The sequence below is a fragment of the Manis pentadactyla genome, chromosome 3 (genome assembly GCF_030020395.1).
Source record: "Manis pentadactyla isolate mManPen7 chromosome 3, mManPen7.hap1, whole genome shotgun sequence".
Classification (NCBI taxonomy): Eukaryota; Metazoa; Chordata; class Mammalia; order Pholidota; family Manidae; genus Manis; species Manis pentadactyla.
Window position 1 is genome coordinate 221,547,550 of NC_080021.1, and position 13,675 is coordinate 221,561,224.

At 54.1% G+C, this 13,675-nt stretch overlaps 1 protein-coding gene across 11 annotated transcripts in view; it reads left to right on the forward strand.

Moving 5' to 3' along the window:
* The window catches only part of EHMT1 (euchromatic histone lysine methyltransferase 1), a 142,901-nt gene that overhangs the window by 71,513 nt on the left and 57,713 nt on the right, over window positions 1-13,675 (forward strand). For 7 of the 11 annotated variants that reach the window (XM_036900715.2, XM_036900707.2, XM_036900709.2 and 4 more), the window contains exons 4-9: window positions 501-678; window positions 2,609-2,766; window positions 3,016-3,204; window positions 8,258-8,332; window positions 9,845-9,965; window positions 12,574-12,705. In XM_036900715.2, the coding sequence (XP_036756610.2) occupies window positions 501-678; window positions 2,609-2,766; window positions 3,016-3,204; window positions 8,258-8,332; window positions 9,845-9,965; window positions 12,574-12,705 (853 nt within the window). The remainder of the gene's footprint in view (window positions 1-500; window positions 679-2,608; window positions 2,767-3,015; window positions 3,205-8,257; window positions 8,333-9,844; window positions 9,966-12,573; window positions 12,706-13,675) is intronic. The other 4 variants (XM_036900710.2, XM_036900720.2, XM_036900718.2 and 1 more) reach the window with 2 other exon arrangements.

Here is a 13,675-nt window from a genome sequence, read left to right on the forward strand (position 1 = left end):
TGAAGACAGGACCACTCGTCAGCTTCGGGGCTTGGCATGGGGGTCTTAGGTTGCTGGAGTTGGAAGGCTGAGCTTGGAGGTAGATTGGGAGATTGGTAAAACTGAGCAAAAGGTAATTTAAAAAATGTCGAGTGATGTCCTGTGGTATGTATACCATTTGGGAGATTTGTGGTGTAGCTGTGAGAAACTGAAAATGCTTTCTGCGTTTTTGCTGCTGTCCATCTGGGTATTTTTTGACCTGGAGACATTCTTACTCCCTGAACCGGGCTGGCCGGCTTGCCGCATGGGGCCCAGTAGGAAGCACATGCGGCGGGCCCATGTCGCGATTGCTGCCCTTCAGAAATGAGCTCCACTCTGGGGGCCGCCTGTGCTTTTGGTCTGTCTCGCTCGGGCTTGCGTCCCGGTGGAGGGGGGTCTCTGGGGAAGGAGCGTGTTGGGGGTGTGTCTCAGCGACGCCTGCGTGTGCATGGTTACAGTTACTGGTTGTCTTTCTTTTGAAGCACGCAGCCGGCAAGGACCCCAGAGAAGTGCGAGAAGCTCGGGGTCATGAGGAGCTGGAGGAGATTGGCACAAACGTCACCGATTCTGGACGGCCACAGCTTTTGCCCCCCTTCCCACCCCTCCACCAGTCGCTACCTCAGAACCAGTGCTACGTGGCCACCGCCAGGTCGCAGACAGGTGAGGGCCTGTGGCGGTGCCCTGGGAGTTACACCTGTGCCCCGGGGTGGCCTCACCGCACACCCGCCAGCGTGCTTGGGGAGCTGGGTCCCAGCCTCGACGTGAAGGTCGCTTTCATTTCTAAGACCTTGCTGCCCTGCTCTAAGGGGCGGCAGCCCTCTCGGGTCCTGAGCCCAGTGCTGCCGGAAACACCCTGGGTGTCAGGAGGCGTAGCCCAAGTGGCTGTCAGCCCCCTACCCTGGCTGCCCCGCTCCACACGCTCCTACTCCTCAGGTGGGACATGAGCATTCGGTTTCTTCTGTGTGTGTGGGTGTTACATGAGTGGCTTTAAGTGAGGGGCCTTCCTCTCGAGCCTTGAGTACACACTTCTGTAGAGATGAGGTGACTGTCTCCAGTGTAGAAAGGCCCTTTGCTCAAGGCCTGCACATGAGTCAGGTGTCCTGGCGTTGTCACCTCTGGGGAGGGCACAGAAGTCACCCTTTCTGTGTCTACAAGTGTCTCCTACCAAGGGGAGTGTCGTCACAGTCGTCTTGGCGTCACAGAGTTGCCAGCGCATTTCTCAGCGTTGTGGGATGCATAGAGAGCCTGTCCAGGCGGGGGGGCCTGCCGAGGGTCAGGTCCCAGGAGCACGGGTGTGCAGCCCACTCGCTGTGGCACCTTGGTGACACGTGAAGCCCTTGTGGCAGCGCCCGTGAAGACTGGGAATCTTCACACCTCGCTGCTTCCCGGCTGTCTCCCTGTGTAAGGGGCGTTGGAGCAGTGTCCAGGGAGTCATTTCAGGAAGTTTGAGAGATGCTGCAAGCTGCCAGGGCACCGAGTCTGGCAGGAGCTGTCCTTTGCCTCCTGCACCACAGCAGGGGGACGAGCAGGTCTGCATGCTACCAGGCGACTGTCCCTCCCACTGCTCTTAGCCTGAACACACTGGCACCCAGTTACCCATTCCGGTGTGTGGATGGCAGGGCCGCACTTCCTTTGAAGGGTCACGCGCTCAGAGCCATCCCAGTGACATGCTGCAGGGCCAGGGGGCTGTTGCCTCAGTGTCCTTGGGCCCTGGCACCCCCCTCCCCCAGGGCTAGGACGTGTGTCTTCGGGGCTTCTGCTTGAGCTGTGAGCACGATGTTCCCTGTTCACAGGCTGGGTCACATCGGCATGCTCCACCAGCCTGTTCAAGGGGTTTCCTCAGCTCCTTAGTAGAGTTCCTCTGTGTTAAAGCTGTGGAGCTTTAAAAAAAAAAACTGTAGAGAGCCTTGTTCTATAAAACCAATCCACCTGGGACTGCTTTGTCCAGAATGTGTCTAGATGTCCCTGTGAGCCCTCCCTGCTGGGCCACTCAAGCCCCTGTGAGGCTCCCCCTCTCCTGGGCTCTCCCACTCGTGAGCCCTCACGGGTGCTGCTGCCCCTAGGAGCCCCCTGGACTTGCTTCCTCCTGTCCTCATCCCCGTGTGCTTTCCTGGTTCCCAGGGCAGTGGCTTCAAGGATGACTTCTGCCCTGGTTTGTGGTCTGTCTGGCTAGGAGGAGGGGCAGGCAGAGGTCCAGGAGGAGCTGGACTCTGGCCAGCTGCATGGCTGTGCTGTAGAGATGCGGGGCAGGAGGGCTGAGCAGGCCTGTTCCCGGCGGTTGGCAGGGAGGCCGCTCCCTCCTGGGCCTGGGTCTTGCCGGCCCTTTTGGGGAGGTCCCCCCGAGATGGGGACTGGGTGCTCCAGTGGTGCCCAAGGGGGCCCTTGTGTTTCCACCGGTACAGCTGAGGGTCTTGCTGGGAAGTACTTAGCTTTCTCTGTGACGTTTATGACCAGTAAGAGAGGCCAGTACTGTTGCAGCGTGCTGAACATTTTAGTAATCAGATTTTGTGAATGTCACCTACCTTTAAAAAACATTTGAATAGTGTTTCTTTCCTTTCTTGTCCCCTTTTGACTTTTTTTTTTTTTTTAGCTTGCTTGCCTTTTGTTTTAGCAGCTGCAGTATCTCGGAAGAAAAAGCGAAGAATGGGGACCTATAGCCTGGTTCCTAAGAAAAAGACCAAAGTATTGAAACAGAGGACGGTGATTGAGATGTTTAAGAGTATAGCTCATTCCGGTGTGGGCTCCAAGGTAAGGGCTCTCGTGTTGCTTGCACATGCGCTTGGAAGTGTGAGCGCTGTGTGGGTCGTGGGTCACTGGGCGACCTCGGTGCCCTTGGAAGGAGCTGGGCTCCGCAGTGCCTCTGCCCTGGGCACAGCTGTGAGGAGGGTCTCGGGAGGCCCAGCTGTGGTCTCTGTCCACGCGCCCCCACCCTGGCGGGAGTTGGTAGGCGGTCCCGATGTGGCTCCACGTGACAGGTGCACCCCGCTCATGTTGCAGGGGGAGAAGGACCTGGGGGATGGCAGCCTGCACGTGAACGGGGAGAGTTTGGAGGTGGACTCGGAGGAGGAGGACTCAGAGGAGCTTGATGAGGATGAGGATCAGGGAGCTGAGCAGGCCGCCGCCTTTCCCATGGAGGACAGCAGAACTTCTAAGGAGAGCGTGTGCGAGACTGACCATTCCCGAAAGGTAGGCTTTCCTGCTTCTCTGGGTGAAGAGCGACGAGAGAGTGGGCCGTTGGTCCCGAGGCTGAGCGGTCTGGGCTCTTCTAGTCCTTACTGAATCCCCCGTTACTTCTGACTTGGATTTTTGTGTGTTACTTCCTTGAGCTTTTAGCTAGGTGTATTTTTGCCAGAGAAGTGTGTCTCCTGTACTGACCCACTGGAGTCTGCATCTTGAGCTTTCTTTAGGTTCCTAGCTGACTGGAGCTGCTTGCTGTTGGCCTTGGTGACTGCCCCTGAGTCCGGGGCACGCTCCCTGGGGGCGCCTGTCCTGTGGGTGGGGACCGACACAGGGAGGCCTCTGCCCCACTGCCCGGCATGTGCATCCAGGCTGCTGACTGGGCCTGTGGAGGGCGGTGTGGGGTCTGCCGGCACCTGGTGTTTCCCGGATGGCCCAGTCGTGTCCACCTGAGGGTGTGTGTGGGCTGGCTCTCAGCAGCAGTGTCTGCAGGTGGTGCCCGGCTCTCCGGGGCACTGCAAGGTGCAGCTTCTGGTTAGACATCAGCATCAGTTCTCCTGGTCCCGAGAAGGCAGCTTAGATGAGGAGGGAAGAGGAGAGTTGAGCTCAAGCTGGCACGGAGAGTTGTGTCTCTGCTGTTCCATGTTATCAGGGCTTCTTTGTTTAAATGTGCTGTTTTATTGGTCAAGGTTTTCTGTCACCAACGGTAGGCAGAGGAGTTCCCGGTGAGCTTACTGAAACAATGACTTGTTTGGAATGCACCATTTTTTTTTGTTGACCATCCTCTTACACTTTAAGTCGGCTCTCCTCTGCAGGCACAGCCTTTGACACGTGTGAATCACTTTCAGCTTTCAGAGTTTGGGGTGTGTTTTCTCTTGTCAGAACCCATGGGCACTAGCCTATTTCTTTATGATTTCTGGTTTCTGTGTTTTAATTATGATAATTGGACCTTTCTCACTGGTGATTTTGAGTAAGCTGTATGTTAATACCTCATCTATTTCATCCTTACATATAAATGCTTGACTCCTGTAGAATTTGTTCTGTGATAGAACGTGAGGTGAGTACACTTTACTGAACTTTATCTCAGTCAAGCTTTGTAAGCAGGAGGTGAGCTCAGGGCCCCTTATGTCCCGCAGCACATGCTGACCGGCATTTCTCTCCCTGCTGATTTACAGTGCTGTCTGTGGCCTGTGCATTTCAGTCTGTTTTGATCAAGGTTCTTATCCTGTAGAGAGAATCCAGACACTGAGCAACTCTAGATAGTGGTGTAAAGCGAAAAGTCAAATGCACGTCAAGCCAACAAAAGAATCGAGCAGCATCGAGAGGACAGTGTGGTCAGGGGAGAGCGAGGGGAGGAGCAGGAGCAGGCGTGCGCGTGGCGGGCAGCTCACTGCGCCAGTCGCTCCAGAGCCTGCAGACAGGCGGGGACATCTGCCGGCCCGTTCTGGAACCAGGCTCACTTAGAATCCTGAACATGGTGTTAGTCGGGTAAACACAGCTATGTACCCAGATAATGATGCTCTTAAGAATTAAGGAGGCAGGGAAGAGACAGATTCATGACTGGCAGCTCTGAACACGACTTACTAGGATAACAGATGAAGTGAGAAAAACTGGAGCCATTTTACAGAGTCCAGCTGCCTGCTTGTGTGCGTGCTTGTGTGACAAGGACAGGTTGGTTGTGGGCACCCCTGAGGGGGCCGCCCACCCAGCTCAGTCCACGGGGGCCCAGCCTCCTGCCCGCTGCCCAGCCCCTGCAGCATCGTCTCCTCTGGTTCTGTTCTCTGTGTGATGGAGCCGTGCAGCCTCACGCCTTCTGTTCTGTGGCTTATTTATGTTTATGGAGTTTATTCATATTACTAGTTCATTTTCCTTGTTACATGACAGTGGATTTCAAAGTGGTCTGGGAGGTCTGTACAGTCAATCATCACGGCGACATTTCTGAGATTCTATATGCCTTTTCAGCTGCCCCTCATTGGAGTTGGGCTGTGGTTAAACATGTCTCGGCTTAGGTTTCCAGGAGAGTGAGTGTGGGTGGACAGAGGGCTTCCTCACTCCCAGCAGTCAGTCCAGGAAGGGCCCCAAGAGCAGAGCATCTGCGAGCCCCCAGTCTGGGGTCCCTTTGTCACTCTGCCTCATGTGCCCACCCCACTGTTGACCTCACAGGCTGCCATGAAGGATACCACGGTGTGCACGCGTGTTCAGTAGGCTGTGCACTCCAGGTGGGGTCACTGTCTCGTGTGAGTGTCCACAGGCATGGTGTGTGGTTTTCCCACATCCACACCCCAGTGTCCGTCTGTTGAGTCGGCCTCACCGACCTGGCACTCTGCATGTGAATGTGGGCGGCGTCACATCAGACTGAGCATGTTCCTGACTCTCGGGAAGGTCGGGTGCTTCTTCATCTTTATTTGCCATTTGGGCGCTGTCTTTTGTGAGTGCCTCTTTAAGACTCAGCCATTTATCTGTTTGTTATCTTTCCTTTGCAAAATCATTTTGTAGGAAGTGAGCCCCGTGTCTGTGTCCCCAGTGCAGTGTCTGCCTTCTTGCTGATGAGATCGGCATCCTTGTCTCGCCATCCAGGTTGGAAGCTGGGCAGTTGTTCTGGGCCTTGGTTAGGGAAGAGCTGGCCCCTCACCTCCTGCCCCAAAGCTGTGGCTCCAGCAGGGCCTGGTGGACCAGAGTTTTATACTGCTGGGTCAGGGCCCCCTGCTTGCCACACAGCCATGGAGCCGTGCCCACCCCATGGCCTCCTAGCTCACTACGGTGCTTCCCTCGTCAGCACCAGACCCTGGTTGCCAGCCGTCCTCCCTCCTCTCTCTGGTTGCTCAGGTTTCAGCTGGCACCTCATTCCTTGGGGCTGCCACATGCTCAGTTATCAGACGACCCCTTGGAAAGCAACCCTTTCCCTCTTGACCTTGCAGGAGTTTCTGAAGCAACTGGGGTTAATTCAGTTCTAATCTACCTGTTTTGATTGGTAGTTTCATTGCTCAGTCTTTGTGAAATAAAAACCTATCCAGAAATAAAGATAATTTGTATTAAACCGAGCTGACTATAGATGTCAGAATCCTACAAAAAAGGTTACTGAATGCAGAAGATTTCGAAGCATTTCTAGTATCGGTAATACAGATTGCCATTTTCTCCCCAACATGAGCACTGCGGCCTTGCTGTGCTGAGGGGTGAGAGTCAGAGGGACACAGATGCTTGGAGGGCAAGAGAAGAGCCGCTGGGAGCGTAGTCACCCAGGTCCAGGTCCGGGAAAGTTGGCGGGGACTTTCATGTTTGTCGTCAGAGCACGTGATGATAGTGGTGTCAGCAAACACCTCAGGGAGCCTTTTAACTTTTCTAAGTAGAAAATCTGGGATTTGCAGAACACACAGATCTGTGAACAGTCGTCAGCACTGGCCTGCCTTTTTATCCACGTAGGGATTGTCCAAGCAGGCATTACAGTGTGGGTCTTTGTAAGAGATCAGGACTCTTTGAAAAACAAACTGCAGTATCACACATTAAAAACTAGCTCCAAGTTTTTCATGTCAGCAGAGGACTTAGCAATATATTTAACAAGAAGTGTCTGTTACCTAGAAGAGGAAAACTGCACAACTTTGCTGAAAGGGGTTAAGAAAGAAGACACCCATTTGCAGAAAGACCGTTATTTGAGTGGGAAGCCCTCATTTAATTTTCCCACGTTGTCTGTAAGTGTAGAACAGTTCTCGCCAAAACCTAAGAGGACTTTGTGTAGAAGGGCTGACGTGGAATCGGGCCAAGAGCACGGTTGGAGACCAGGACTGGCTGCACGAACAACACCTGGGGTGACTGTGGCTGTGCAAGAGGGGCAGGGCCGGGCGTGCCAGGCACCCTGTTTAGGGTGTGCGGGAGGAGGAGGCCTCTGTTTGTGTCATGGGGACATGAGGTTGTCAGTGTTATTGGGACAGTTGACTGGTCCTTTTGAGAAAAATAAAGGCTGACCTTTGCATCACGGAACACAAGAGTAAACTCCATTCTGGAGTTTCGTGGGGCTGGGGCTCTCAGTATACTAACAGCTGACTTGCTCACTTTAGGGGGTGTGTTTTAGGTGAATTAAATTCATGCTGTAATTTTAAAGAGTAAGTTCCAGAAGGTTTGAGGTGTTAACACAAAATGTTGAATTGTGGAAGAAAGTGTTGGAAACTTTTTCTAGTCAGATGAGGAAGGCCTCCTAGGGTAAGACTGAGACCCAGAACCCAGGGCAGGAGGTGCAGGAGGCAAGGGACATGCTCACTTCCTGTTGTGCCTGCGGAGCAAAGGTCCCATTCCCCACTGGAGGTGCCCCTGTAGGCACAGCTGGTAGCAACATTCTTGGAACCCCATATCTAGATCCTTGCTGAGGACAGCATGTGGCAATGAGGGCCACGTGGAGTGGGGGCCAGAGAGGCTGCCTACACCCCACAGAGCAGCAGGCTGCACCCCTGCCTTAAGGAGGGGTAGGGACCCTCATTTCAGTGTCTTTTGCATTGAAAGCCTATTCATGTATTACCTGTGTGGGTAGAAAAGATAAATATAGCAGAAGGAAGGTACCTATGTTGTGATAGGGAAAGAATGCCAAACCACAGTTTTAATTAGGTGAAAGTAACATTCACGAAAGTGTGTTCAGTGTTGAGCCGCCTGTGTAGACTGGGACCTTCTGCGTGTTTGTTCTCTCTGTGATGAGTGTCTGCTGGAGAGAGTGTGGTCGGTGCTGCCCTGGGCTCTGGGCTGCAGGGTGGGCTTTGCATCGTGTACTGTTTTGTAGCCTCTGAAAATCTTTGTGGGTTTTATTTTTCCTGCTTTATACAAACTCATTGAGGGCAGTCTTAACCCTCATGTGCTGAACACCCCATGTGGGCAGGGAGTGGACACGCGTGCTCCTGTTGGTGCAGAGCTACGCCCTTGGCTGAGGGCAGCGCCCAGGACTCGTGCCCTGCCCCCTGGTAGGCGCGCGCCTCTCTGGGTTCACTGCCAGTGAGTTTGGTGGTGTGTGTTCATCAAGTCATCTGCCACCAACGGGTCTCATTAGTCTTTGTTTCTTTTTGGTGTGTCGTGTGACTGTCAGATGGATGGCGAGTCTGAAGAGGAGCAGGAGTCGGCCGGCACCGGGGACGAGGAGGACGGCGACGAGTCGGATCTGGTAACCCCAGCGTTGCGCGCTGGCTGCCAGCTTGGCCGCATGGTCTGGTCATCCTGCGTGGGTTAGCGTGGGCTGGGAAGCCAGACCAGGGCCGCGGCCATGGCCAGGCACCTTGGGTCCTGGCCTTGGAGGGAGCGTGGGAGACACCCGCTCAGAGGGCTGAGGATGGGGCGGCAGCTAGAGCAGGGATGGCATCATGGTTCTGCCACTGTGGCTGGTGAAGGAAGGATCTGGGGTGTCTGAGGTGGAACAGCAGGGCCTTTGGGGCTGGCTGTCCCACGGAGGTGAGGGACAGGAGCGAGGACAAGTCTGTTTTACGGGTAGTAGCAGAGTGGAGGTGTCCTGGAGGCCAGGGCCAGAGGGAGGCTGGGGGTCCAGGTCTGAGTCCTGCCTGGGACCCTTGGGAGCAGGAGAGATGGGACGCAGTGGGCGGCCTGGGACGGAGCCCAGAGAGACGAGCCTTAGGCAGAGGGCAGGAGTTGGCTGTGAGGCGGCGCAGGGGTTCTCCGTGCTGTGGGAGGAAAGCTCAGACACTTGGGGTCACAGGCACTGACTGAAAGGCTCTGAAGAAGGGGGACGTGGTCAGCGGTGTCAGTGTGCTGCGTGGTGCGTGACGGCAAACAGCTGTTGGGTTTGTGATGAACCGCTGCTTCTCTGGTACATGGACCGAAACGGCCATGGATTTTGGGTGCAGTGCTTGCCAGGATCCGTTCGGAAGTTTTTGCCCAAACAGGGACGCAGGGATGAGGTGGGTGGGGGGCTCAGGGTGTAAGGCCCCTCTATTGGGGAGGACTGAGGGCAGACCCCAAGTCCAGCACCACAGCACGTCGGGCCGGTGGGAATGGCCCATGGGTGTGCCTGGTGTATCTTTTTGACTTGTGAACACATTGTTTTAAATTTCTCTTTATGCCACTAGGAAGCAGGAATTGTAGGGCCCCTTTCTGTGGGGGTCCCCTGCAGAAAGTTAGTGGTTCCTGCTGTGCATCTGTGTGGGATTCTTGGCAGTTAGATGGATGCCCTTTTTGCATCTAGATTTTAGAAGCAGCCAAAAACATCTTGAAATATTTTAAGTTAATTATAACCTCTCCCCTTGTTCCCTGCATAGATAATTAATGTGGACGTGGTTTCAGAAGCAAACTGGGCACGGGCTGTCCCCTTTCTCATGAGCAGATGACTGGGTGCATGTGATCTAATGACCAGTGGCTCCCCGAGCTTAGCCAGTGGCTCCTGAGTAGCGCTTTCTCACTTACGCTCTTTTGTGCCAAACTCAGATGAAATTTATACATTCCACTGTCATTGTTCTAGCTTTTTTTTTTTACCTGTAAAATAACTGAGCTTGGCGTTTAAGGGAAAAAATGGGTATCTTTGAGAGTGTGACCCAGAACAACGTCTGAAAGTGAAAATCATCTTCTAATTAGTTATTTTGTTTCGCAAGAAAACAAACCTCCTAGTGCTTTCTGCTCTCATGAGATCCCATGCTTTACTTTTCTGTTCCTGCTCCCTGGTTCCCAGAGTTCTGAATCCAGTATCAAGAAGAGGTTCCTCAAGAGGAAAGGGAAGCCTGATAGCCCCTGGGTCAAGCCGGCGAGGAAGAGGAGGCGGAGAGGCAAAAGGAAGCAGAGCGGAGGGCTGGGTAAGCGAGGCACCCAGGGGACAGGGCTGGGGTTCTGTGTAGAATTTTGTTTGAAAAGAGGGCTCCACTGCTCAGAAAACCAACGAGACATGTGGGAAATGGCTTCATCAGAGACACTTGGGGCCTGAAGTAGCTTCCCTCTGGGAAACTCCCTGTGCTGCCAGCTCCAGTGACCCTGGAGCTGCAGGGGTCATCGGCCCGTCTCCTCAAGTGACAGGAACCCTTGATGCCCATGTGGGCAGCGCTCTGGCCCACGGTGGCTTTTGGCCCTTCAGTCAGACCCCCTGTTTTAGAGGTGAGTTTTGTTGAAGGGAAAAGGGGGAAGGAAATGACCCTCAAATCCAAAGGGAGCAGGCCTGGTGGCTGGGACCTTTTCACAGCTTTGTTGTGGGAGGCTTGGCATGTGAAGTAGCATGCAAGACCCAGGTGGTGGGCTTGAACACGTGTACATGGCGCCCCATCCCCGGCAGGTCCATGCCCTGCCGTCCCGCGGGGGCCTGGCCTCTCCCCGGCTAGCGCCCCTGTCCCCAGGCACTTCGGCTCCGTCTTCCATCCATAGGCCCATCACACCGCAGCTCACTGTGGGTGGGGGGGTCCCTGGGGGAGCCCCTCTGTCGCTGGGATAGTCAGTGCACCGTGGTGGATGTCTGCTGGGGGCAGTGTTCCAGGTGTCTACCGGTCGATGTAGGCTCTGTTGGCATTTCGGCCATTACAGATAAAACTGCTGTAAACACTAGTGTGCGGTCTGCACGAGTGGGGGCTGTTTCTCCTGGGTGAACATTGCCCTGCAGGGACTCAGCCCTGCACCGTAGGTCTAGCATTTGTCAGCTGCCTGGTTGGGCTTGCACTCTCCCTGCAGCATGCGAGCGCTCACCCCACCCGTCTCACGGATGGTCTCTGATGTTAGTGCTGCTGCTGAGAGCTGGGGCGGCCTCCTCCTAGTACACTTTGGATTTATATAAGGAATAATGAGGTTGCACATCCTTGTGTTTGTGTGTCTTCTGCAAGTGTTTATGTCTTCTGATCATTTTAAGGCAGATTGTGTGCCTTCTCATTGATACTTGCTGGATACAGGTCTTTTGTTTGTAAATATCTGCGCCTAGGACAAGTTTTAAAAATTTTGGTTGACTTCTGATATATGAATTATTTTCTTTTAAAATTCATGCTTTTTGTGATCTCAGAAATCTTTAACCCAGGCCACAGAGATCTTGTACTATGTTTTCTTCTTGAACTTCACGGTGTCAGCCCTCACACAGGGTCTCTGACCCATTTTTCATTCTTCGTGTGCAGGGGAGGCAGGGCCGAGCTTGCTTCTGCAGGTGGACACCCAGGTGGCCCAGTGCCGCAGATGCACTGGCACCCCTCTCTCCGTCGCAGCCTTCGGACCTTTGTCAGCATTCTCTGTGCACTGCCTCTGGACTTACAAGTTTCATTTTGTTTATCTTTATCCCAGTACCACAAAGCCAAGGAATTTGTTCCCTTTTTCACAATTTTAGCCATTCTTCTACATCCTCCTGATGTAGAAGTAGATTTACTAAATGGATGTTGGGGAGGCAGAACTGTGCCCTGAAGTGCAGGGCTGCAGTGTGCCTGTGTGTGGCAGTCACAGGTTTGGGCTGGAGTCGCGTGGCAGGTGGGGCTTGAGGCCCCCCCGCAGGTGCACGTGGGCCTCCCCTGGACTTCAGCTCTTTCCTTTTTGCTGTGACTGCTGGCGGAGGTTGGCACCGAACGAGGCTTTTCCTGCTTTCTGACCAGGTCTGTGCAGATCCAGGACTAAAAGTCATTTGCGATCTCTGTGCTCCTGGGTATGAAATGCACACACACACATTTACCCACACAGGAGTTGGGAGTTTTTCTTCCCCTGAGGTGTTTAAGTTGCACGGGGATTTCTCGTGTTGAGCAGCTGGGTGTGATGACTCCTTAGGGGGCCGGCCTCTTCCCTGTCTGCCCCATGCTAGCCTACATTCAGACTTAGGGTCCATACCTGTCCTGGGGCTCACTTCTGATCATTGAATTCATACTGACGACCAGTGTTCAGAAGCTTGACTGTGAAATGTGGGCATTTGCTATTTGCTGTGTTAGATGTGTCCTCTGTGAACACACACTTCCACAGGCTTCCTCAGGGAAGCCCGTAATGCTGCCAAAGGCCTGCGTTCCTCCACCTTTTCCCTGTCAATCCCAAACCCCAGGCGTCTGTGAGGTTGGGCAGATGCCCAATGGCACTGCCCATATGGGGCTGCTGCTTCAGCACCGGCACTGTGGTTTTCCAAACCTGCAAGTCAGAGCTTTCTGTTTTATTTTTCAGGTAGTATTCACAGAACACACAGGTCCCATGTTTTTATCCATTTCCTTGTTAGCGATCTGTCTTTATCTTGTTACACAAAGATGTTGCTGTGTGTCAGTACCTTTATGATTTTTGATGCGCCCCTGCCCCTGTGAATGATACGTGGAAATGGGGTAGATAGTGAAATGGTGCCTGGGAAAACTTGGTGAAGCTGCAGGACTGGGTGCCAGAGCGGGGCTGCGTTGTCGGCACGGTTAATTGGTGCTCCTGGGGGGCCTGGCCAACGGCCTAGTGCAGTATCTCATGTGGTGCCTTTGAATGCAGGTTCTGAAGCATATGCGTCGTCCTCAGGAAGTGCAGAGCAGACAGCGCCGGGAGACAGCACGGGGTACATGGAGGTGTCTCTGGACTCGCTGGAGCTCTGCGTCAAGGGGACGCTGCCCTCGCAAGCAGAAGGTGAGTGTCGGTGTCCAGGGCTGGGCGCCCTCTTGCCCCTTGTTTGCTGGCAGCATCCTTGGCATCAGTGTGGCACCCCGGGACAGTGGGCTAAATGCATTCCTGAGGTGGCTGCAAGGGTGCTGCCCCAGGTGTGTCCGCTGGTCCCCCCCCTGCAGTGCCCCAGGTGTGTCCACTGGTCCCCAGCGGGGGGCAGCAGCGCCCATGCGGGGCAGCCTCCAGGGTAAGCAGCAGGTGCCTCGGCATGGGATCAGGCTGTTGGGGGTTGTGGCCCGCAACCTCCCTATGAGCCGAATGGTCTTAGGAGGCGCTCTGAGTGAGATGGCCCTCCTGCCCCCGCCTGTGTTTAGGAAATACACCTGAGTGTGTGCATCAGGTGGTGCTGTCTGTGTATTGTGGCCCTTCTGCCGGCTCTGATTCTAACCACGACTGGTGGGAACGTCTTCCGGTCGGTGCTGAGCTGACAGCACTCTGATGTGTTCTGTAATGGAGTGAAGTGAAGGTTGGTCCACTGGGCCTCCAGGTCACACACAGGTGTGTCAGCAGCTCCTGGGGATCCCAGCCTGGAGTACACCCCACATGCATCGTGCCCAACTCTTAGGATCACTCACACACTGAAGGCTGTTTAAAGACCTTTTATCAATGAAAATCAACTGTTCTGATCATTTGGGGGACTCCATCTGAACAGCGTGGAATCCCGGGGTTCCTCCACTCTCCACAGACCGGGGGCTGTGAGCTGTGGGTGCTGCAGGGTTAGCCAGTCACTCTTAAAGGATACGTAACTAGGACTGTGAATGCTTGAGGAATTTCGATCTATCTCTTTTATTTAGGAAATCACACATTTAGCTTAAGACATAAATGGTAGGCTTGTCCTCTGGAGAAAGGACTTTCTATCTTCTTGTACCAAGTGGAGCAGAGACCCTGCCCTGTGTCACAAAGTCTCCTGCTTTCTGTCTGGCAAGGTGCTGTG